Source organism: Triplophysa rosa, linkage group LG20 (genome assembly GCF_024868665.1).
Source record: "Triplophysa rosa linkage group LG20, Trosa_1v2, whole genome shotgun sequence".
NCBI lineage: Eukaryota > Metazoa > Chordata > Actinopteri > Cypriniformes > Nemacheilidae > Triplophysa > Triplophysa rosa.
In genome coordinates this window covers 6053374-6076201 of record NC_079909.1, presented here as the reverse complement: position 1 = coordinate 6076201, position 22828 = coordinate 6053374, and the positions used below count along the sequence as shown (strand labels likewise).

General features: G+C 37.8%; 2 protein-coding genes across 4 annotated transcripts in view; both read right to left on the bottom strand.

Moving 5' to 3' along the window:
- The window catches only part of arid3a (AT rich interactive domain 3A (BRIGHT-like)), a 38309-nt gene extending 25188 nt beyond the window's left edge, over nt 1-13121 (bottom strand). For 2 of the 3 annotated variants that reach the window (XM_057362526.1, XM_057362529.1), the window contains exon 1: nt 12831-13121. The gene's annotated coding sequence lies outside the window, so the exon portion shown is untranslated. Of the gene's footprint in view, nt 1-12492; nt 12790-12830 lie in introns of those variants that run through there. The other variant, XM_057362527.1, reaches the window with a different exon arrangement.
- A 2122-nt stretch (nt 13122-15243) lies between these two features.
- Nucleotides 15244-22777, bottom strand: r3hdm4 (R3H domain containing 4). The gene is made up of 8 exons (XM_057361535.1): nt 22614-22777; nt 20417-20571; nt 18853-18971; nt 18661-18775; nt 18148-18233; nt 17940-18025; nt 16963-17018; nt 15244-16426 (listed from the first exon to the last, which is right to left on the bottom strand). Exons 1-8 carry the CDS (start codon nt 22655-22657, stop codon nt 16326-16328), a joined length of 762 nt encoding a protein of 253 aa, XP_057217518.1. The 5' UTR covers nt 22658-22777; the 3' UTR covers nt 15244-16325.
- Nucleotides 22778-22828: the final 51 nt, after the last annotated feature.

Here is a 22828-nt window from a genome sequence, read left to right as displayed (position 1 = left end):
CAATGTGTCGCTGTATTATTATGAACGCTTCTCTGATTTTAAATGCAAGTGACAAATACACTACACGGAGCTAACTACACGCACGGACGAGAGGCCGAGGGCTCGTACACACATGGAGCTCATCGGAAGAGAGTGCATCGAACACGTAAGAGGAGGACACGCACGTGGGCATGCGTCACTCACACCAAACAAGTCAGGAAACAGAGAAGATGCAGAAGCTCTGTTTATCTGCTAGTTAATCGATAACAGATACAATCATTATCACGGATGGATTAAAAAATTACAAAATGCGATGCCAAATATACCCGGGCAGACCGCCCAAGTAAATGCCTTGTATCGGAAACGCTGGAAGACCTTTTTTGCAAAACCACCATAACTAAATTAACTTCTATGACATAATCCCTGCATTATATTAGCGCTCACCCCTCAATACATCATATCTATCTACATCATTAAAGGGATACTTCACCCAAAAATGAAAATCGAGTTGTTCCAAATGTGTATAAATTTCTTTGTTCTGATGAACACACAGAAAGATATTTGGAATAATGCTTATAACCAAACAGATCTCGACACCCATTGACTCCCATAGTAGGAACAATTACTTTATCATTTTTTTGGTTCTGTTGAACACAAACGAAGATGTTTTGAAGAATGTAGGACAGCAAACAGTTCTGGGGCACTTTTGACTACCATTGTTTTTTTCCTACTATGGTAGTCAATGGGTGTTGAGATCTGTCTGGTTATAAGCATTCTTCCAAATATCTTTCACCGTGTTCATCAGAACAAAGATATTTATACACATTTGGAACAACTCGAAGGCGAGTAAATGATGACAGAATCTTCATTTTTGGGTGAAGTATCCCTTTAAGGCCCGTGCCCGTAAAGCAGCTAATAAAACTAGGGCTGTGACGATAACCGCATCACCGCAGTAATGAGATGCCGACTGCAGTGTTGAGGTCATCACTGCACATTTTTTGTAATGTAGTGCACAGAAATGGATACCTAATGTTGATTTGGTGCACTGAGTGTTTCCAAGCACCGCTAGAAGTAACGTTAGAGAGGTTATGGTAGTTTGGATCCCAACTTTTTAGTTCAGACGGGCGTGGATGTGTTTTACATTGCTCTTAGTCCCGAGTAACCTAAAAGTGAGTCAAAAAAGACTTGTCTGTCGTTCTTCAGACGCTTTAATATTTTATTTATTTGCTGGTTAAAGTTACAGGAGTGCATAAACACAATAATTAATTGTTAATCATAAATGACTGTCTTTCGTCCTATATGTTCAAGGGCTTCTGGGGAAAAAACTGCTTCCCGCGCAAGGAAGAGGGACAGTCCATTAAACATATGGGGGATTTATTTTGTGTGTGTGTCTGATTAGTTTTAATTAAATGCTAGGTTTCAGTACTTGTGATGTCTACAGATAATGTTCAATAAAATACACACAAACACATGCATAAAAGACAAAAGCATAACGTAAACAGTTAGTTGCTAGTGCTTATATCGATGCTTCTCTTTTGTGGTATAGGCTAGTATTTACAGTTGACAACATTATTCAAAAAATGGCCACGAATCTAGTGTCTAAGCCAAATGTTGTGTCTCCTATTTGGGCACATTTTGGTTTTGACAAGGGGCAGCCGGTAAATTGCCACTCCATCGAGTGTGTATTCAGTGCAGCTGGCAACATTGTCACTCCGTTTTTCAATCATTTCATATTTGAATATTTGAGCTCACAAAAAAACAATATTCGTTTATTTAAATTAAGTTAATAAAGACATTTTTTAAAAGTTTTTATTTAGTCACAATTTCACGTCAAGCCTATAATTATCTTTACATATTCATAACGCATTAATATTATATCATGTATATAGGTTTTTTAATGTTGAAAAATTAGCAACGTTGGAAAAAAGAAATAGAAAAATACATAAAAACTGCATTTAAACCTGCGTGGAATGGTATAATACAAAAAGAAAACGTACAAAACAAAACAAACAAAAGGTGTACTGAGAGTCTGTGATATATATTGTTTTCTTTGTCGTTCATGGTCAGTGTCTGTCTTGTTTAGCTTTGCATGGCATTTGCATCAATAAATAAGGTATTTATTTCAACTAAGGTAACTAAGGAATCACAGCGCGTTTTAAAACAAAGAAAAATGTATTTACAGTCTGTAACCTGAAGGCGACGACCCTTTTGAACTTCTTTGAAGGAAAATTCAGGCTCTTTAGGTATGGAAAAAGGTGCCTGTGTTATGCTAAGGCCAAATTCATTAACATTAGTTGCAGTGAAATGTACATTTTCATGTTTCAAGTTGTCGAAATTAGCATTACTTAATATATTTTAACGAACGAATGAATTAAAGAACAACCGCTCCGAAGTCATGGTAATAAATTGATTATTGTTAATCATTTAATATTACGTTGGTATTTTATACCTAATGCAAGTAATGTTAACAAATTCTGTGACTCACCAGTTTTGAAACATTTTAATATGGTGATGTGAGCCGAGCATAAAACCCAATCCGAGCATCCGGTGTGTAAACTTAAAATATTTAAACTAGCTTGCGATCTGAGTGAACAAAGATTTAGGAACACATACAAATGATTTTTTTATATTTTCTGTATATTATAAGTTCATTACAAATGAAGTGAAGAAGCGTTAAATAAGACGTGACAACTCTAAGGTCTACTGTAGAGGTAACTTAACCCTGTGGTGAAGCAGTTTTTATTCTAATGAAAAATACGAATATTCAAATAGCATTTTTAATTTTCGAATAGTTATTGCGGATCCAATATTTGAACACTCGTGCACATCGCTAGTTAAGAAATCAGACAAAGTGAACATGTTGGTTTTCCTCGCACGAAACGCTAAGACCTCGCCGATTGACTAAAGCGGCCCAGTAGTTGTACAACAGCCAAACACTTGCACTACAGGCTAGCCCGATATTCCCTTTTTATGTTGCACTTTGAAAAAGGTTGTTTTTATAAATGTAGCCTAATTAATAGTTATATAATATTAATGATAATTTGCTGTTAAAAATGATAAATTATTCAAAGTTTCAACAAGTTGCGTTTGGACTAGGGACTTTAATATATCGGCACAAATCTTTATTATCAGCTGATACCGATAACATTAAAATAACCATTTATCGGCCGATACCGATATGGCCGATAATTTATCGTGCATCCCTAGTTCGGACAAGTGCGTTTATATTGTTACCCTGTTGTTCTTTCTGCAGCTTCTGCGGAGAAAAAGCCTCTTTTTTGTTGCACTCTGAAAAAAATGATTATAAATGGTAGATTTGTGGAGGTGTGTTGTTGGGTGCGATTAACCGCCAAACCGCATGATTTGTTGCGTCTTCAACGCGGTATGAAAAAAAAACTTTGTCGCTCAGCATGAGACGTGCAGACAATGAGACTGCGGGGAGTTTATGGGTTAACCCTCCTAGATGGAGGGCAATACGGCGATTGTAAAGTCTGAGCAAACACAGTGGAGATAAAGGGAACTAAGGGTCTAATTCCACACTGATAATGAGCCTCACACCGTCCAACATCCAGATTCATCACAGGGGTCCAAAACATACACACATTTACACCGCACGTTCAATCAAACCAGCCAAAAAAAGGTTCGCAATATCTATTATTCACTCAAAGCCGGCTTAAACCTGATGCATCACGATCTAGGTGTAGAGAAGCATGAATAATGATTTTTCTTTTGACATGTGATGTGACGCAGAGAGAAAAAAATCCCATTGCACATGCTGCACAGATTTACACAGGCTTCCTCCTGTACTAAACATACGTTACCAGCTACTGAAATTGAGATTTTCTGGTCTGGTGACATTTTTCCTTCTAGCTTTGAGAGGTCTTGAGTTATTAAAACATCAGATGTACGACCTGCCATTTCAGATTTGATCCATCGCAACCAACACCTTGTTTGGTAATATCAAATCACCAGCATGTCAAAGACTCTCTGGCATCTATTAATAACACAAATCAAACTGGTTACGACAGATCAGCTGTCACTTTTAAACCATGTAACCAAGACGTCTTGATTGATTGAAGTTCAGGTTATTAACCGCCCAAGAATCCATTTCCAAGGTGAAAATCTCAAGTAGGGACCCTGGATTAGTCTCATTACATTTATTACAACATATATTTACATATTAAATAATCAGTTTCCGCTGACAACCAACATTTCAAAATGAGAATAAAAAGAATCCTTTTCCAGCATTTTTAGATGATCAGCCACGACCTAAAAATGCATCAACAATCAGTGGAAAAACCACTAGATACACCTACACATTAAGGGTGTGCGAGTGCGATATTGGCAAAAAAAAAAAGATATCTAGATACTAGGGCTGTAGTCAAGTCCACCATTGTCGAGTCCAAGACAAGTCCAAGACCAGGACTAGTCGAGACCGAGTCAAATCCGAGTCCAAAGAGGTTCGAGTCCAAGTCAAGACCGAGTCCAATTGAGACAGTCAAGACAGAGACAGAAAAAAATCATGACTACAAGACCACATACTTAACTATTGATTATTTATGTGATGCAAGAGACAGCATATCTTCTATTCTAATATAATCATTTTCATTATTGTTTGTAATGATCAAAAAGCAGATAAAATAAGGTCATTTTATTTTTACTATATAGGTATAGCACTAAAGTCACAAAGCCGAAGTGTAACTGTTTATTACTTTTTTAAGAAACTTTTTTATCAGCCCTCCTAACAGCAAGGTTGTGCAGCAATGAACACTTTTGTGCGTGTGTGTGTGTGTGTGTGTGCGTGCGCGCGCCTGCCCGTGCGTGTTCGATAGAGGAGCCGCTAGAGAGAGCAGAGGCTCCACGGCTCGTTTATAAGCACGTCGGTGCCCATCCTTAAATAACATGTTCATCACAATGACAATAAAAATACGATCAATCTTATCTTTAAGCCCTACTTTCCAAACTTTCTAAAATACTCAAATGCAATGCTAACTCTGAAACATGGCATTAACTTACCTCTCTTTGTGATGCCTTTGCAGGTGTCTTACGAAATTGGATGTTGTCCCACATGTTTCGGGGAAAGTTTTGTTGCAAAAAGTTTCCTTTTAAGCGCACTGTCGATACATTTATTATGGTTTGTAAAACCAATCTGTATTATGCCGCTGCTCGCTGACATCGTGCCTGATGAATGATTCATGCTGGTTCGCGCCGCGGACGAATCATTCATTTGAACCGGTTCTTTCTTTTTAGTGAACCGGTCGAACCAGTTCAGCTGAATCGTTCCCGTTTAGCGTCTCCCGTAAACACTTAATATTATCCACAAATTAATTCAGTTATTCACTTTCTGGCGTGCATGACAGTCCCGCGTACTTGAACCAATATACCGGAGTTATTTAGTTACAACAACAGCGCACACTGAACTGAACTGCTGTGTGAAAAGAGAATTTATGAGCACGCGCAGCTCTCGTTCTAGAGTCGGCAACAGTTTTCGGATCACAAGAATAGGTGCTCTATCAATGTTTTGTTTTGAAGGAGAAAATAAAACATATATAATATACATTTTCGAGACCAATGACCAAGTCCGAGACAAGTTCGAGTTCAAATACCAACGAGTCCGAAACCATTAAAAAACGTCTCGAGTCTGAGACCGGACTCGAGTACTACAGCACTACTAGATACTTTCTGGGATTTCCTGGTAACGATAAGCAGGCGATATTTTGCATCCTTTAGTCTTACGGTTTACTAGCTCAATAGTACATGTTACCAGCATATTCATTGTTGATATTATTATTATTAGAGAATCCTGTCATCATTCACTCATTCTCATGTCAACCTTTGTGAATATTACATTAATAATACAGAATTTAAAAGATGATATTTTGAAGAACGATGTTAACCAAACAACACTGAACCCCACTGACTTCCATTGTATGGACACAAAACCATTGACGCATTTCTCATAATATCTTTTTTTGTGTTTCACAGAACAGTCATATATGGGTTTTCAACAACACAAGAGTAAATAAACGATGTTAGAATAAATTACATTTGAATAAACAGAAATGATGATATTTTGAGTAAACTATCCCTTTAAGGAGAACTGTAGAGCATACAAGCAAGAAGCACACTGGAATAGAGAAGTAGCCTAGCAAAAGCAAACTTGTGTGGGATGCTTGTGTTTTAGATACAGTTGGTTGGAAACATTTATGGGATGTCTTTTCACAGAAGATGTTTTCCAGATCTTTAGAAGACATCTTACAGACGTACCTGTCTTTCACAGTTTTAAGTAAATCAATTTGTGAAAGTTGTTGTTTGGACTGAGGAAAAGCATTGCATAAGATGACGCAGGAGATCCTGATGTGAATCTCAACCCGCGTTTCAGAGAACTCAAGGAAAGCCTTCGGGGAAGACGAGACAACTGCGTGACATCATCATATCCGAGCGGTTCCCATGACGATGGCGTGTCTAAGGGTGTGAGCGTGGGCCTCCACATACATGATGTTTCCTTCCTCACAGCAGCAAGACAAAAAACACACACTGAATTTAATGCAAATGGAGCTGACCTACAGTACCATCGTCTTGACGACATCGAGTGCTATTGAGCAGAACTGACGCAATGATGACGAACAGATGCTATATGCAGATCTACATTTCTAAAAGTCAAAGTTAACTGAAATATTAAGATTCCATCGAACACCACCATAAAAAAACTGAAGCCTATGAATAAAAGCAATCGATTGATGTGAGATTTACTACAGTGAAGTAAACAGCTTGAGACCTTCACTTCTAAGAACAGGATGTGATGTCACAGGCCCGTACCTTAAATTTCCAGCTTCAAAGGCAGTGATAGGATGCAAGCAAACCGCTTGGTCTATTTCACACTGTAAAGGCAAAGTATTGAACAACACAAGCGGTGGAAGTCTTAAAGACGTGCCACAAACCCTCTTTCATTCTGCTGCTGTGGGGGATCGAGGGTGTATTTGGTATTCTGGAGAGTGAGAGTAACACTAGAGCTATTGAACCTGTGAACAGCAGAACGTTTCTTTATTCAGGAATCGACCGTCATTCTGGGTTAAATGGCCCGATTCAGTCTAAATCTGATAACAAAAATTCAGAATAATTACTTTTACTTGACAGATCTTTTTACTTTATTCAGAAAGTTTCCGTCGGTTGAATCTTCAACAATAAATTTACAACCAAATAAATATATTCAGTAAAACCACAATACAGCACGGTTTTGGAATTAAAAAATAATATGCTGCTTTTAAGACAAAAAGAAATTTGACTTTCCCAAAACACTATGTTTGGAAATACTAGATTTTTACTATCGGTTCATTTTGTCTTGATGGAAACAGGTCAAATTGCATCACACTAGAAGTGGAAAACATTGCATTATGGGATATGTCAGCCAGTGCAGCATGCTCTGTTGTATACTACAGATTTTTGCAAATGTAGTTGGCCTTCCAGGAATTTCTAGATGCCCAAAGAAATTTGCATACTATAGTTTATCTCCTGGGGCCACTCTTATTGTGCTTTTCCACTGCATGGTACCGTCAGGTTTAGTACGACTCTGCTCGGCACAGCTCACTTCACTTCGGCTCACTTTGCTTTTCCACAGCAGTTTAGTAGCGCTTCAAAATGGGTGTGGATTATAAACTTCTCGTCATAGTTGCGCCGCCTCTACTGCCGTAGCATGATTGTGAACGCGACATAAACACAAGCACAACACAGGAGTAATGGATCATATCGATGGCGGATGGCAGCAAAACAAAATACTGTTAAAATACCAGAGAGTTTGGGAAATCTTATAGCAAAGAGCAGACAACGATCACTTGGTTTGTTCGACGGCGCACGAGGGTAAGCTAATGTAGAATTTAGCATTGTGTTAAGTGTCTCAATCGCTATATTAGGGCTGTGTGATTTGGGGAAAATATCTCATTGCAATTTTTTTTGACAGACATTGCGATTTGATATGCGATTTAATTGTTCCAAGTCAAGCTTCAGCTCAATATTGTCAATAGTGTGGAGCAGCACAGTATGGGTATAGTTAAGAAAACATAAAAACCATTACAGAAATTCTTATTGTTTCCATTAAAACCAATACAAAAATCTTTTTTGTAGTGTGTTTTGGGCATTATTCAAATAGGACTTACTGTTGTTCTATTGGTTCCCAACTGCCAGATTACATCACACCAATTAGGGCTGCACGATAATTTATCGCGATACCAGTAAATCCTATTGAAATCAAGCTGGCTGCGATATGCAATGTGTCGATATTTTTTTAAATGCGTAGCTTGTCCGTGAAGCACGGCTCTGGGATCAGTAGAAATGCTGCTCGATCTAAAAGCAGTACGTGTTTGAGTCACTTATAATGTGCATTTGAAAAAGCAACACCTGTCAAACATGATCATTATAAATATACTTTATTATCATAAAAATACCTGATGAGGCTTGAGTAACAGTGATAAAAAGATGTCCATAATCATTTCCTAGATTCTTGAACGTGTTATGGTTCACACCAAATGCGAACAATCGCGTTCCACGCTCTTTATTACTCGCAGGAACAGTTAGAACAAATATTTTCAACCTTCGCGGAAGACGAGATTGACATGCGTTCGCGGCAATCGTGCCTCCCGATTCGCGTCATTCGCACCGCCTGCAGCGAGTTCGCTTCTATACGCAGTCTTTGCATTGACTTTGTATGTAACTCGCGCAAAACGCTTAATTCGCGTTTGGTGTGAACCCGGTGTTAACGGCTCATCCGAGAGACGCGCGAGTATGACACGGGCTGCTAGTCTTCTGAATTGGAATTTTCTTTAGTATTTATTTGCCTTTTATGATCGCTCTGACTGTAGAAGCCCTAATCTCTCTCACTCTCTCTTTTTTTTTTAATGACGGACGTTTACGCAGTTGGCTAGTTCAGTGCTGATAGGGCATAACGGAGGTGAGCTCACTCAGTTGGTTAGCAAGAATGCCACTCAAAGCAGCCTGAACATACGCATTTCATATTTTTTTACATAGCGTCCACATTGCAGCCTCTTGCTATTAGCAAATCGCAACGTCTCACATCGCGATTTGATTTTTTTAAAAATCGCTCAGCCCTATTAGTGACCTAGACATTTTTCAGCTTTCAATTTTTTTTTATTCTACAAATGTCTTTCTAGGTTAAAATAGGAATTCAATCCTGTTTTTCAATGTGATGCATGTTTCAGACCCTATCTGTTCTTTAGCCTTATTGGATTTAGTTGTTGTTATAATAAGAACCACCATAAAGGGTTAAAAGTCAGTCACCACCAAAATGACATCGCTCCAGTCTACGGCTGCATTTTCAATTGTCATCAATGTTCCAGAATCTTAATGTGAATGCTGTTATTGTTCTTTAACTCTTTAACGTTTAAGAAAAACGTGCTAACCATTTTCAGCCTTTTCTACCAAACATCAAGCCCCTCGGTGTTCACTTAAATTGAAGTCCAACCAAACCTTGTGGAATTCTTCTGTTGTCCCACCACAAGCGCTAAACTGATGAAAAAATTGAAAATAAAAACTGGCCAAACAAGTTGGTTGATATTTTCTTGCAAAACATGGATGTGGCGAGTATGCCGTGCCATTGTGTTGCAACCTTTGAAGAATCCAGTCTTTGCAGTCGATGACAGCTGTCTAAATGCCTGTCCCACAAAAGATGGCCCATGATTGATGTTGTAATTCAGCAATCAGGTCTGCTTATTTTGTTTGCTTGTAGCTATCAGGGCAAACTGCCAAAACATTATTATAGCTTGAGAAACAGCAGAATGGTTTGTTAACCAAATCAGACAATGGCCAACCATGGATCCATGGCTCCAGGCCACGGCTTCCGATTGTGCGCGCTTTTTAAAGGCTGTAATCCCAAATAAAAAGCAAGGAAAGAAGGCCGAGCATCAGCTGGCCCGGGATTCCCACGTGGCACGCTCCCAAACAGTGAAATCATCGCATTTTTGGCAGGTGCTTGAGGTGAACGGCAGTGAGCCACAGGAACGCTTTAATATGTGGCTTTTGGCAATGGCACAGCTGAACCCGAGCCAAGCCACTCATCCGAGTCCACGCAACCTCCTGCCAACCCTCAGCGTGCTATTCTGTCAGCACTGAACTCCAGCTTTTTCTAGACACATCCTAAAGGCGATGTATGAAAATAATGCCATTTTGCCACATTGCGATCAAATTAAATCGGTTTAATTAAGTCTGTTGTTTGTTTGGACATGATGGCATGCAAAGCATGTTTAATGCACTAAAATAAACTTGTTATGTTTTATTTTCTCATGGATGCCTTGCATTTTCTTGTAATGGTGGTTTCTGTTTCACTGACGTACAGCGTGCTGAAACAGCCATACTCGGATGTGTTCCTATAGATATTCATCTAATCACAGAGCTGTTCCCTGCTTAAAATGTGACACTGGATATCTGATCCCACTCGTCTTTACCTAGTTACAAGCCGAGCTCAAACCTGTTTGGCCTGATCGGAGTTTGCCAACCTGAAAACGTGCAGACATGATGTCTGATATCTTCTCTTCATTCAGATCACGACAGGTGTGACAGGATGCAGGGCCTCATATCTCCATGTTCCTCGACTTATCAGTTTAGAGCCCACGCACACAAACACAACATGTCTTACGCTTCTCACAATTTCATGCATCTGAAGTACAGTCATGGCACCATTTATCATGCATGTTTTCGGTGCCACTAATGTAACAAAAATGCCAAACTAAATATATGGCTTCAACTTGTCATTGATCTAACAAATATATAGGTTCCAACATGTATTGAGGTTGTCGGCACGCTCAAACAAACACGGCAATGTTTTGATAGCACCACAGAGCCACACTGTTTGCATTTTCTGGAAAAACAACCCGTGAATGACTTACAAATTGTCTTTGCATAATATGCACGGATAAGAGAACGGACTTCAGAGAAAATTCAACACTTCACTTTTAATTGGATCTAAGCTGTTGACTTGGTTTTCAATAGTTGAAACTGATACCAATAACTATAGAAACGGGGTGTGGCTAATGGCTCATATAATGCTGAGATATCCATGATATACATACACACAGCTGACTTCAGAATTGACTCAGGGGATGTTTCCATCAGTCACCCAACGCTATTAACCTTCAAGTGGCCAAAAAGCTAAACCTAATATTTTTTATTTTAACATAACACACTGTTTTAACATCCTTTCAACGCCATTTTTACATTAATGTTATTTTAACCATACAGATCAACTATTGAAGTTCCTAGTTCCGTTACAGCGTCTGTTTTGTTGTCCTACGACTTTATTAAATCTACACTTATTCACGGCATGCAAATGTGCGTGCACAGCTGTCTCTAGTGTAGCTACAGTTAGAGTTGGTTACATTTGCTAATGTAGAAGCAGTTAAAACAGAACCACATTATTAGACATGCAAACATGCCATTCGACTGCATTGTCAAGATTTCCTGAATGCAACAACTGAGTTTGAACAGTATCGACTCTTGTTGATACTGGCTCGGCTGGGTAGTCATTGTGCAGGCCTCTCTCTCTCTCTCTCTGGCCAAAGGGCATTTTAAAATGAGGCCCATAAACCAACACGAGATTTTTAATTGTGCCAAAATGCACACGATGACATCAGACAAACAAGCTACAGTGTTTCCTATTCAAAGCAAACTCTAAAAACTGAGGCTAACTGACCGTTTTAGGTTTTCACATGGTTCATCGAAAACCTTTTTTAAAAACCATCCACGAAACCAATGTTAGCACAAAAGGCCTTTTCTGTTATTTTGAAGCACCCAAATAATGGCAAACATCTAATCTGTGGATCAAACTGGCACATTTATAAAGCAAATAGGTAGTGACTTGAGTAAATAGGTATATATGCTAAAAGAAATGTAAAAGCATGCATTTTTTGTGGTAAATTGGGGTTATTTAATCAAATACTTTTTTCCCAGCTGTTGCTGCAAATATACCAGCTGTTCTCAAGTCAGGACTCTGTCTCAAACCACGTGTGATCTACACATGCTGAGTTTCAAACAAATCTGCTCTTCCGTTTCAATGAAACGAAAATCTTACCATAGACTGAAAAAATCGTTTCTCTCCTGGTTTCAAGAGATTGAAGGGAACACAATCAAATCGGTCTTAACCCACATTTGAAACGCGGCATTTTAAAGAGGTTTGCTTTACCCCTGGGACCCTCGGATCTATAGGGACCTAAAGCTTTCAGAGGTGGCCATGATATAAAATACACAGAAAGCTCTAGATCGGCACACAGAGATAATGCAAAAGTCATTTCGATAATGTCTGTGAATTGTAATGATCAATTATCATTGTAATTAGTAAATATCATTGTGTTCAGTGATCCGAATTATAGCGTTTAAAAGAGCAACATTCATGTAAATACCTAGAAACTTTAATCGATACACAACTTCCACATCCACAAGATCACAGATAACCGACTTAGATAATAAAAAGAAACGACAACTGCCAACTAACGTTAACTAACGTCTTACCTTTCGAAACCACATCCAAGAAAAAGTTGCTCTACTCCTCAGACAGTCTTGGGGATTTTCACGCTATCATTTGCATGTAAATCGCGTGTCTGCTGGCAGTTTGTTCACTGCCGTACGTCTAGTGCGCTACGTTTATTCTGTCGTCTGTTACATACACACTGTAACATCACAAATCAAACCAACTCTAAAATAACATCATTACACGCCATTAAAACACCGTAAGACGGGAAATAAACCCACTTGTTAACCCCATGAAGCGTCACAGCGCTTGTATTCCCATCACGAACAGAAAAGTGTGGAGAAAGAGAGACGGGGAGAAAAAAGTTCGCTTCACTTACCAGCTCAACTTCCGTTCAGTATTTTTTTCCTGGGAAGCGTAAGGCACATTCCCGATTTCCCCGTGAAAGCAACACGCTCTGTGTCAGCGTTTGATTTAAAGTCAGGGGTCTATCAAAGTGTACATTAACTCGTGTAGGCTCGTGTACGTGTGACGCGCGTGTCGCTTCCTCATTTCATTTCGATATAGAGGTTAATTTGGCTGTAACATCATATGCGTCTAATCTGAGGCGGTGCCCGCGGTCGTCGAGTTAAACCATTGGTTGACAAACAGCAATCAGATGCAAATTCCAAACCTCTGAATCAATGGGGCTGCCTTCCCCCACTCTATAGGAAACATCCACAAATGACTCGACGCTAATGAGAGGTCCCCGGGTTTAAGTGACCTTTACAGTAAATTCTCGCGTTGGGCCCTAAATTGTCACTAGTTTAATAGTGCTGCTCACTTGAATCTGGTAACTGAAACAGAACGACTTTTTAGACCCTCGTCTGCGCGTGCTATACACGTACGTACGCTATATGGTGGAATGTACACATTGAGCGACGTTCCCTGGCGTAAGCCCTTCCCTTTTATCGCAGACTCTATACTGAGCTGTATAGCCTTGATAATCATTGATAAACACGCAGCAGGGTTGACAAAAACAGATTATTAACGGATTCAGATTATGTATCGTAAGACTTTTAGGCAACATTGTAAGCATGTAAAGCTTACTTTGATGTTTCGGCAGTTCTAAAATATTTATGAACACTCAACACCCATTAGTATGTTTTTTATGCGTGACAGGAAACTTTACATGGACTGAAGATACAGTTCGGATAAAATACCCATCCCATCCCTTTCCATGTACCGTGTATATTTTTAAGAGATTAATTAGGTCTATATATACATGATATGATAAAGCACGCGACTAATGTCATTTGGATCAAGTGCAGACCGTTTCTGAGAACTGAAATTGCGAGGGTTCGGGTTAAAGTGCAGAAAACTGTGTGCGGTGTTTGGTTTCCACCTACTGGACAGAGGCGGTATTGCATGTACTGACCTACGCATTCCAGCGGCTTGAAGTACATTTACATTTAGTCATTTAGCAGACGCTTTTATCCATAGCGATTTACAAATGAGGTAAACGATGGAAGCAATTGGAACAACATAAGGACAAGAAAAAGCATAAGCGCTGTAAAACTGGTCTCATATAGCCTTCCACCGTAAACAAAGCTTAATTTTTTTTTAAATATAGAAAAGAGATCAGTCAGAACTAATCGGTCAGGTGCTGACGGAAGAGATGTGTTTTCAGCCGATTCTTATGAAGTATTTTGACACTTGTAACACCACACCTAAAATGTATGAATGTCACTGCATAAGAAAACATCTCAAGGTTGATATTATCTAATGCATTCATACATTTTAGGTGTGGCTTAAGTGCACGCTACTTTATGCATTATTAAAAGAAGTGAAAGTAACAAGATTATGATACTTAAAATGAGATATAGGGATAGCTAAAGTGCACTTTCAAATTAATATTTTATTGTTTGTTTTTATTATTTGTCTAAATCTTTGTAATTTGCAATATTCAGAATAAAAGAATAATGTTAAAGTACCCAAAAGGTACCATGGTATTACCGTGTACTCTTACCGTATTACCGTTCCCCAACATTTTGAAGGCATGTCACCCCTTTCTAGTCTTCTTTTACATGCATTTCCAGTAATTAAACTTACATGCATTCATCCATGCATATATATAAATAAATTAAGTGGAGATGAGCGAACAACTAATTAAGCATGAACAAAAAATAGCACAGAGCCTGATGGATTCCTGCCCTTTCCGTCTTTGATAAAAACAGCTCATGCCTTTGGAACGGTATAACAGAAACTTTTAGTGGTTTTAAAACCACGACGTTTCCAAACCGCGGTATATCTTAGAACCGGTGTTCAGCCCATGCCTAATTACAACAATAAAACTATTTTAACATATCAAGGTCACTATAGTCTCGATGGAACCCCAGCAAAGATACAGCTGAACCATCAATGGCATCATATAACATGTTGAGCTTAATAAGCTTATACATTTGAGGATAAAATGAACAAATCAACATGTCAGTGGATGAAAAACTTTTCAATATTAAATAATATAAAGTAAGTAATGGTAAGGAAAATGTGTAGCTGAATGTAAAAAAGTTTCAAATTGTATTTGATTTCTGTCCGATTTACATGAATACTTTAAAATATGTACACGTTTTATATTACAACTAAAATGTGGTTTATCAAAATAATAAATAATTATTCGTTTTAATATAACATAATGTGATCTTAAAATGTAGCATGTAAAATTAAACATAAATGGTAAATCTAAAGTCTTTAAACTGTTCATATTTGTATGCCAAATGCCAACACAAGAAGACCAGTCAAGTAATAACAAGCATGAAGTTATTTATTTTCTTGTTTAGGTGCACATGAATGCTCACTTGCATTCAATCCATACTATCACACAACAACTATGACATTCATTTTAAGCAAATCCTATTAATTGTATTTGTCTTAGGTACAGATATTCACCCTGGACAAAAATGAAGTGTTCATCGGTTTGTATATTCATGTTCTGAATAAATACTATTAAACTTAATTACTGGCACACAAAAAATGTTCTAAAAAGCCCACTTCTCCACAGAAATGCAACACTCACTACTATGACTAATATTTGTTTTCTTAACTATTGTGAAGGTTCACGTTCACATTCATGAAGCTTGATGCCTGTGAATAAGCAATTTACACATACACTTTGGTTATAAACACCAATGCAAGGACTATTGATGGTATAAAATATTTTCCTACACAGTACGTAAACCATAACAGCCTTAATGCAAAGGCTCGGTATATTAAATACAAAATTGAACAATTGAAAAAATGGCATATGCAGATAAGGCAGAGTTGTAAATGCATGTTTTGTAGACATTCAAAGGAAATGCCTGCGGGGCAAAAGCAGAAGAACTGTTTCACTAAAATTCAAGTTCTAGAGTGAAAGAGCTGTCGGGTAGACGGGAAACGTCGTAAAACTGGTTGTAGTATGTCTGTTGAATTTCTAAACCTGTTTGCAGGTATAAACAAATATAAACTGCATAAAATGGATTATGAGATTTGTCATGTGTGTGCATTTGTTAATGATGTTCCCTTGAGTTGTACATATAATTCATGCTGAGGCCCCAAACATCAAAAGAATTCATTATCAAATCATATTCTTAATCGTTTTGTTGCAAAGACGCCACGCCACTAATGTATCAGATCGTTTATAAATACAGGTCTACTAATAAGTGCTCAGATCAGAAAACGCACTGAAAAGTGGACGACTGAGTACATAACTCTAGTCAGTCTCTCCTACAGAACAAGACCTCCCAGCCAGCTCTTATGATTTTGATGTTGCTTCAGAGTTTACGCTGGCCAGGTGATAGGCAGTGGTGCTGGTTCTAGCTGGATCAACAGCACCGGTGTTGGTCTTGGCCAAGATTTAAGGCTTCTCCAGGTAGGCAGACAGCAAAGGTTCAGGAGGGAGAAAAGCTTCCTGCTTGTTCAGCACCTTTGTTTGCCGAGCACCATTACAATCAGAGCCTACGGAAAAAATCAAGCGTTTAGGCTTTTAGTCTATTTGAAACATTCTCTACATGTCAATCAGGTTTGTTGATGTCTTTGGTGGGCGGGGTCTGGGACAAACAGGGTGTGGTGTAAATACATAAATACAGGACTGCATACATATCAAATCTAATTCTTTCCTTAAATCAACAAGAAGCTTTATTATCAAGTTTTTTATCTTTTAATCTGAATATGTTCATCTGAATAAAATGCAAGAATATTTAAACGGGTAACAATATTTACATTCACACAATATAAGCATTCAAGCTTTACAGTTTCTCACTTCTGCCAACACAAATCAAAGATTTTACCAAGTAAGTATGTAACTACAGTGATGACGTTTTTTTGAGGAATAAATGTTAGTTTTATAATGTTTTTAACTGAAATAAGACATCCCTGATGATGTATGCAACCTCGAAGCGTGCAGCCTTCACATGTTGAAATGAATATCAACACAATTAAAAATATTCCATGCCCAAATATTGTTTCACTTCAAATGATATGATGTCACTCACTGGCAGAGGTCAGATCCATATACTGACAGACAGCATGAAGCAGCAGTCGCTCATAACTGTAAGAAACACAAATACATCTCATTACAAAAACATGGTCGTCTATTGGCTAATTTTATTGCTTTTGAACATTCATGTACTTTTTTATTGTCCGTAATTTTGACGGACAGGCTCATAAAAAATCTGTCATAATCTATTATTACCCGTCACTATGGTGCAAGGTGCCGTTACGTGGTAATAAGCATGTTCGTGACGTCATCACGCTGTACTTGCTTTACTCTCAGAAACTTGCTCGGAAACTGAATGCCCAATAAAGCCGTTGTTGTTTGTATTCATTTATATATTTAATGTTTCTGTTGTCAGACATAAAATAATAATTACAAAATAAAATAATTAAATGTTTATGTTCATATGTCTAGTCAGTCACAATGACAGGTGCTTGTAAATGGTGTTTTGTACTCACTCACAAGTAAGCTGCGGTTTGGTCATGAATGTGCAGCTTCTGCCGCTCACTGAACAGCGAAGACGCCAAGAGAGACATTTTTCCACTCACTGAAAGCTAGTTTATCCAAAAAGACGCTAGTCGCTTTTGTATGTGTATGTGTGCACGCAACACAGGGTTTGTGACAGATGCATCTGCACCGCGAGTCTCCGCTGACCGCGCGCACGTTTTCCAAAACGGACCAGGTATTGTAAGTAAGCTAGTGAATGGGAAACACACGTCCCTTCGGGATAGTGTTCAGGGCAGGGGTAGTGCCTACGATCAAGCTCTAATGAAGGGAAATGACAAAACGGGGAGTTGGCCATATTGTAATCCGTCAAAATGACGAACGGCCTTCAGATTTTTCCGTCACTGGTAAAAAACATCTGTCAATGACGGAGAATTCTGGGTTAACGCGACCTCTGGCATGTACTGTAGTTAGTGGTGTGAATTATTGCGTGGTGGTGAGAGATGAATTGAATGCTTTAGATTTGTGCACCTGCTTCCGAGTTTGGTTATGTAAATTGAGTGTGGATGTGCCATGAAGAATGCTAGCAGATCAGACTCCAGACTCTCCAACACCCCCTTTAACAGACCAGATGGATGAGCAGACATCAGACAGAACAGAGGAATTATTGTGACGGTGTAAGCGGCATTACTTGTCAAAGGAAACAGATAACGATTTAGATAAAATGACAAAAAATTACCATGGGAATATGTCTGCGTCGCAGCGTCGTACGCAACCTTCGATCGATCCTCTGGAAACATTCCTGAGCGCTGAAGGCAGGATTTACTGCTCGGAGGAAAACAGAATAACCATCACATAAAGTGTCAAGTTCAATCACGAATACTCTATAAATAGCACTGAAATATTCACAATGTGTAATTCTTTGATAATAAAAACCCTTTTGAAGGCTGATATCTTAAAGGGGGTTAATGTTGCTGTGCTTTCAAAACGCTGCCTTGTTGTTTAAGTACCTCAGCTTCCGGATAAACCAATGACGTGAGTTTGGGGCGGGACTACCCGCTTGTCCAAACCATAGGCTTGTTTGTAATGTCCTGACAGTAGGTGAGAGTAGGCAGCTATAGAGTCATCGTATATAAAACCAACAAAAGAACGGTCTCTTATCGGACCAGCTGATGTTTCGATTGACTGTCCCTCTCTCTAAAGATGTGAATGTGAGTTTTTTATATTAAATAATGATTAAATAATGTCAGACCCTCTCTTTGGTCTTTATGGCTCTTGGGGGAGTGGGTCCTCTGCGCCTCTTCTTCGAGCAGAGCCAACAGTCGCTCTTGCTCCTCACCAGAACGATTCATAAAATCACTCCAGTACTGAGAGACATGATAGAGGAAGATTTGAAAACGACAAAATACGCTTCACCTGAGAGCAGATAATGGAACCTGTTTACCTCAACATAGTTTCCATTGGTGCAGGCTTCGGTGAAGATGGTGGGTAAGGCTGTCTCACGTCCTTCACCCTCTTCTACAGAGCACTCGTCTCGGTCCAAAAGATTGTCCAGAAAACGAGCTAGGCAGACATGTGGTTTTACAAACTCACGGATGTAATAATTAACATTACATTACAGTCAAATGTTTCTAAAATGTTACAAGAAGCATTTACATTTTTTCTCTGCAATGGACTCTCAGGAATTTTAGAGGTTTGTTTTGTATGTAAAAGAAATCGAATACATTCTTCAAATATCCTATTTTGTGTTCCAAAGAAAAAATACCAATGTACGACTACAATAATAATGCTACAGATAATTCACTCATCCAGATTTTTTATAAAAAGAAAGATGAAATAAACAACAAATTGGGTAATAAATTGGTAAATATTAGTGCTGTCAAATCGCTTAATCGCAATTAATCGATTCCAAAATGTTTGTGTTTATGTAACGTGTGTATGGTGTGTATATTTAATGTATAAATGCACACACTTAAATGTATGTGGGTCAAAGACGTTAAGATGTCCCCATCAAAAGAAATTTACAAAAGTGATTTAATGTCCATAGAAACTAAGCACATTAAATGTAAGTATAATGTCTACTTTATGGTTTCAACTAAGTTTTTGGAGAATAAAATGTCAAAATTTGGTTGAAATAATGACACATTTTCATTCAGTGTAACACAATATTTATGTACAAATTCAAACATGCTTATTCTGACTTGTACATATTAAAATAAATAAAAGAATAAGGGAGCATATCACATTTTATTGTGCTTTGAATTAGTAACAAATTCTTATTGTCAAATGGGCAAAACCTATAGGATAGTGACAAATTAAAACAAATGTAAAATTACAACTAATTAGCATTTGGGGTGAAAGTAATTAGTCTTTTAATGTCATAAATTGATTTTTGTTATAAATATGGCTGACAAGATTGTTACACTGAATGACATTTTAGTGGCGTCTTCTGTAAATCATGGAAAAATGTAAGATATTTATTTTTTGCTCAAAAAACAAAAATGCAATTAAATTCAACAGAAAACTTTTTTTTAAAACAACAATTTAAAGCAGTATTACACTTATTGTTTTTATGCTTAAACCCTTTTTCGTCTTTGACACATGTACATATAACAAATATTTACACATATATACTGTATATAGATGGTTTCATAGGCAACAACATAAAAAAACGCTATGCGGCCCAAACTTAACTTTTGGTAGACCTCTGCAAAGAATCAATAACTGTAAAGTAGTTTTAATTAAATTCAATACATTTAACATTCAATAAAATATTAATATAGATTACAATTAATATAAATTAAATTCTTATATTATAACCAAACCCAGCCGTGTGCCTCTGATGAAACCACTATATATACACATTTATATTTATATATAATTTACATTATGAATAACTATAAATATACATTACACATTTTTTATTACATAAACATATACACCACATACATGTTTTATATAAACACAATTTTGGAATCGATTTGACAGCACCGTTCAATACTACTCACTGTTTTCCAGTCGTCTCAGACTCTTCCTGCCCTTAGCTCTCGGGGTGAGATCAGAGTTACGGATGGCCTGATTTATGAATAACTGCTTCTTTTTGGCAGGAGAAACACGTTTTGCAGGAGAGCTGGGTAGAGATGAGCAGCGTCGCTCGATCAGGCTGAAAAAAAAACAAGTCGGGTTTGTCGAATTTAATAAACTGCACTGTCAAAGGATTTTTACCAAAGCCACAGCAATTCAGTTTTGTGATGAGTTCAAGGACAACTCTGAATGTGGGTTACATCAGCCTGTCAAATACTGTACTTTACTTACTGAACTAGGCTACTGTATATGAATTTCACTGGATAAAGCACCTAGCATATATGTTATATATCAAAGATGTTCAATGCAGTTTTAAAGTGAAAAAAGTTGTGTAAAGATAAGTATTACTACACCAGCAGTAAAACTGAATATATCTTTGTTTGACGTGTCTGTTCACGTGACACTACTGCTGTCAACCAATATTATCTCGCAATTCCAGGGCCCTATTTTTTTGTGACAGCGCCACCTACCAAATCGGAGTTCGGAGAACCGCAGTCCCCAAGGACCCTAATTTTTGAGGACCGAAAAAAGTGCAGTATTTCCACCCAATTCTAGCAACTTTTTTTTAAAGGTTTATTGCACCCAAACACTACTTTATTTCTTGCAATTAAACCTTATTGCTAACAGCTTAATGTGGAGTAATTGTTGTGACTAACTAGCATAATAATATAACACATCAAGTAAAAATAAAAGTCATGGTATAGCCTGTTCAGTCACTAGATTAACCACATTTCAAGTACAGAGTGAAGACACAAGGATGACACGGGGTAGATTTAAGATTGTGTATATTTTATTAAATAACAAATTAACAGTTGAACACACACAAAAATTGTTTACATGAACAACATTCATGCACCACTTCATTAAATTCACTGACTTCATTGATGAAGTTTTCATTGACTCCTAAGAGAGATAAAAGCGTAGAGAGAAAGAGAGAGAAGTGAATGAAATAATGATAACATTCAGTTGAACATGTTTAAATTTCATATTTAAAAGATCTTGGTGACCACCAAGGCCGAAGCCTAGTACTTGACCAATTTATTTATTAATCTTTTGTCATACTATTGCCTGCACAGAGCTCAGTCCTTCATATCAATTCATATAGACTACACAGTAATATACATGACAAAATCTAGCACGTGGTATTTTAAGTGTCAATTATTATGATGCCAAATGTAACAATCAATATTATAATAATAATGTCAAAATGAAGATAATCAACATAAGCTTGCCAGTCGTGCTGGCTTCGTTAAACGAATTTACTTACAACTCGTTTTACAGCATTAGAAGCTTATATTGTGGCTATATACTGTAGTGCATTCAAAACTATAGCAACTCACGATCAACTCACTTCGGCTACATTAACTTACCAAATACATTTTTTACAATTGTTTTTAATGATAAAAAAAAAAGATTTGCATTTGATACTCACAGTCTTATTGTCGTCCATACTTCATAAAAACAAGCAGATGCACTCGTCGCTTCCGTTGTTGCTAAAAACCGAGGGTCCTAGAAATACGGTCCTGAAAGTGCAGCCTCCGGGCGCGCAGGCAGATGCTACTCCTCTCAACTGAGGCCCACTTATGGGCATTTATTTATAGTTCAGGCTAGATGCTTAAGAGGGAAATAGGTCACAGCTTTAATTTACTAAAATATATACAGATTTTATCTAAACGCCTTCAAGTTTCATGATCGATTGAATTTCTGCTTATTGTTTATCAAGAAGCAGGTGCCTTTGTTCAAAACCCGAACTTTAAAATGACCTACATATCATCTAAAGACGAAATATACGATTTATTTTATACTAGCATGATCGCTATTATTTTTTTAATAAATGATGTCCTTATCATATACAGTGTATTGACCTCCATCGTAGCAGTTTACGTTAGCTACGGAACAAATCGTAGTATTTAACTGTTACATGCCATTAAAAATCACTACCCCGGTGGGGTAGTATTAACCAAACACAGCACTATTATGAGTTTATTTATGTAAAACAGTGAACGCCAAAACAGACACTGAGAGGCAAATCAGACGCGTTAACAAAAACAACTGACGTGTATGCGATGAAAGATCAAACGGTTAGCTAACGGCTAATTTACAAGCTGAAAATTCACTTACATTACATCCTGCTCGTCACTGTTATTGCTATCTAACACAACCATCGCAGAATCTTCCCACACAAAAACAAACAAAAGAGACTGAGGAAAAGAAAGGTCCAAAAGAGTCGTCTCGACGTTAGCCGAAATGGCTAGTAGCGGTAAAAGAAGTGGGCGGAGCCTGAAAAACACCCCACAGGCGTGACAACCATTTCAGCCAATCAGCAACTTACAAAC

Coding starts and splice junctions, on each gene's coding strand:
- r3hdm4 (XM_057361535.1), bottom strand. CDS start 22,657: ATGGTTGTGTTAGATAGCAATAACAGTGACGAGCAGGATGTAAT. Junction 20,572..22,613: donor AGTGACGAGCAGGATGTAAT/GTAAGTGAATTT, acceptor TTTTTTTTTCAG/CCTGATCGAGCGACGCTGCT. Junction 17,019..17,939: donor ATAACCAAACTCGGAAGCAG/GTGCACAAATCT, acceptor TGTTTCTTACAG/TTATGAGCGACTGCTGCTTC.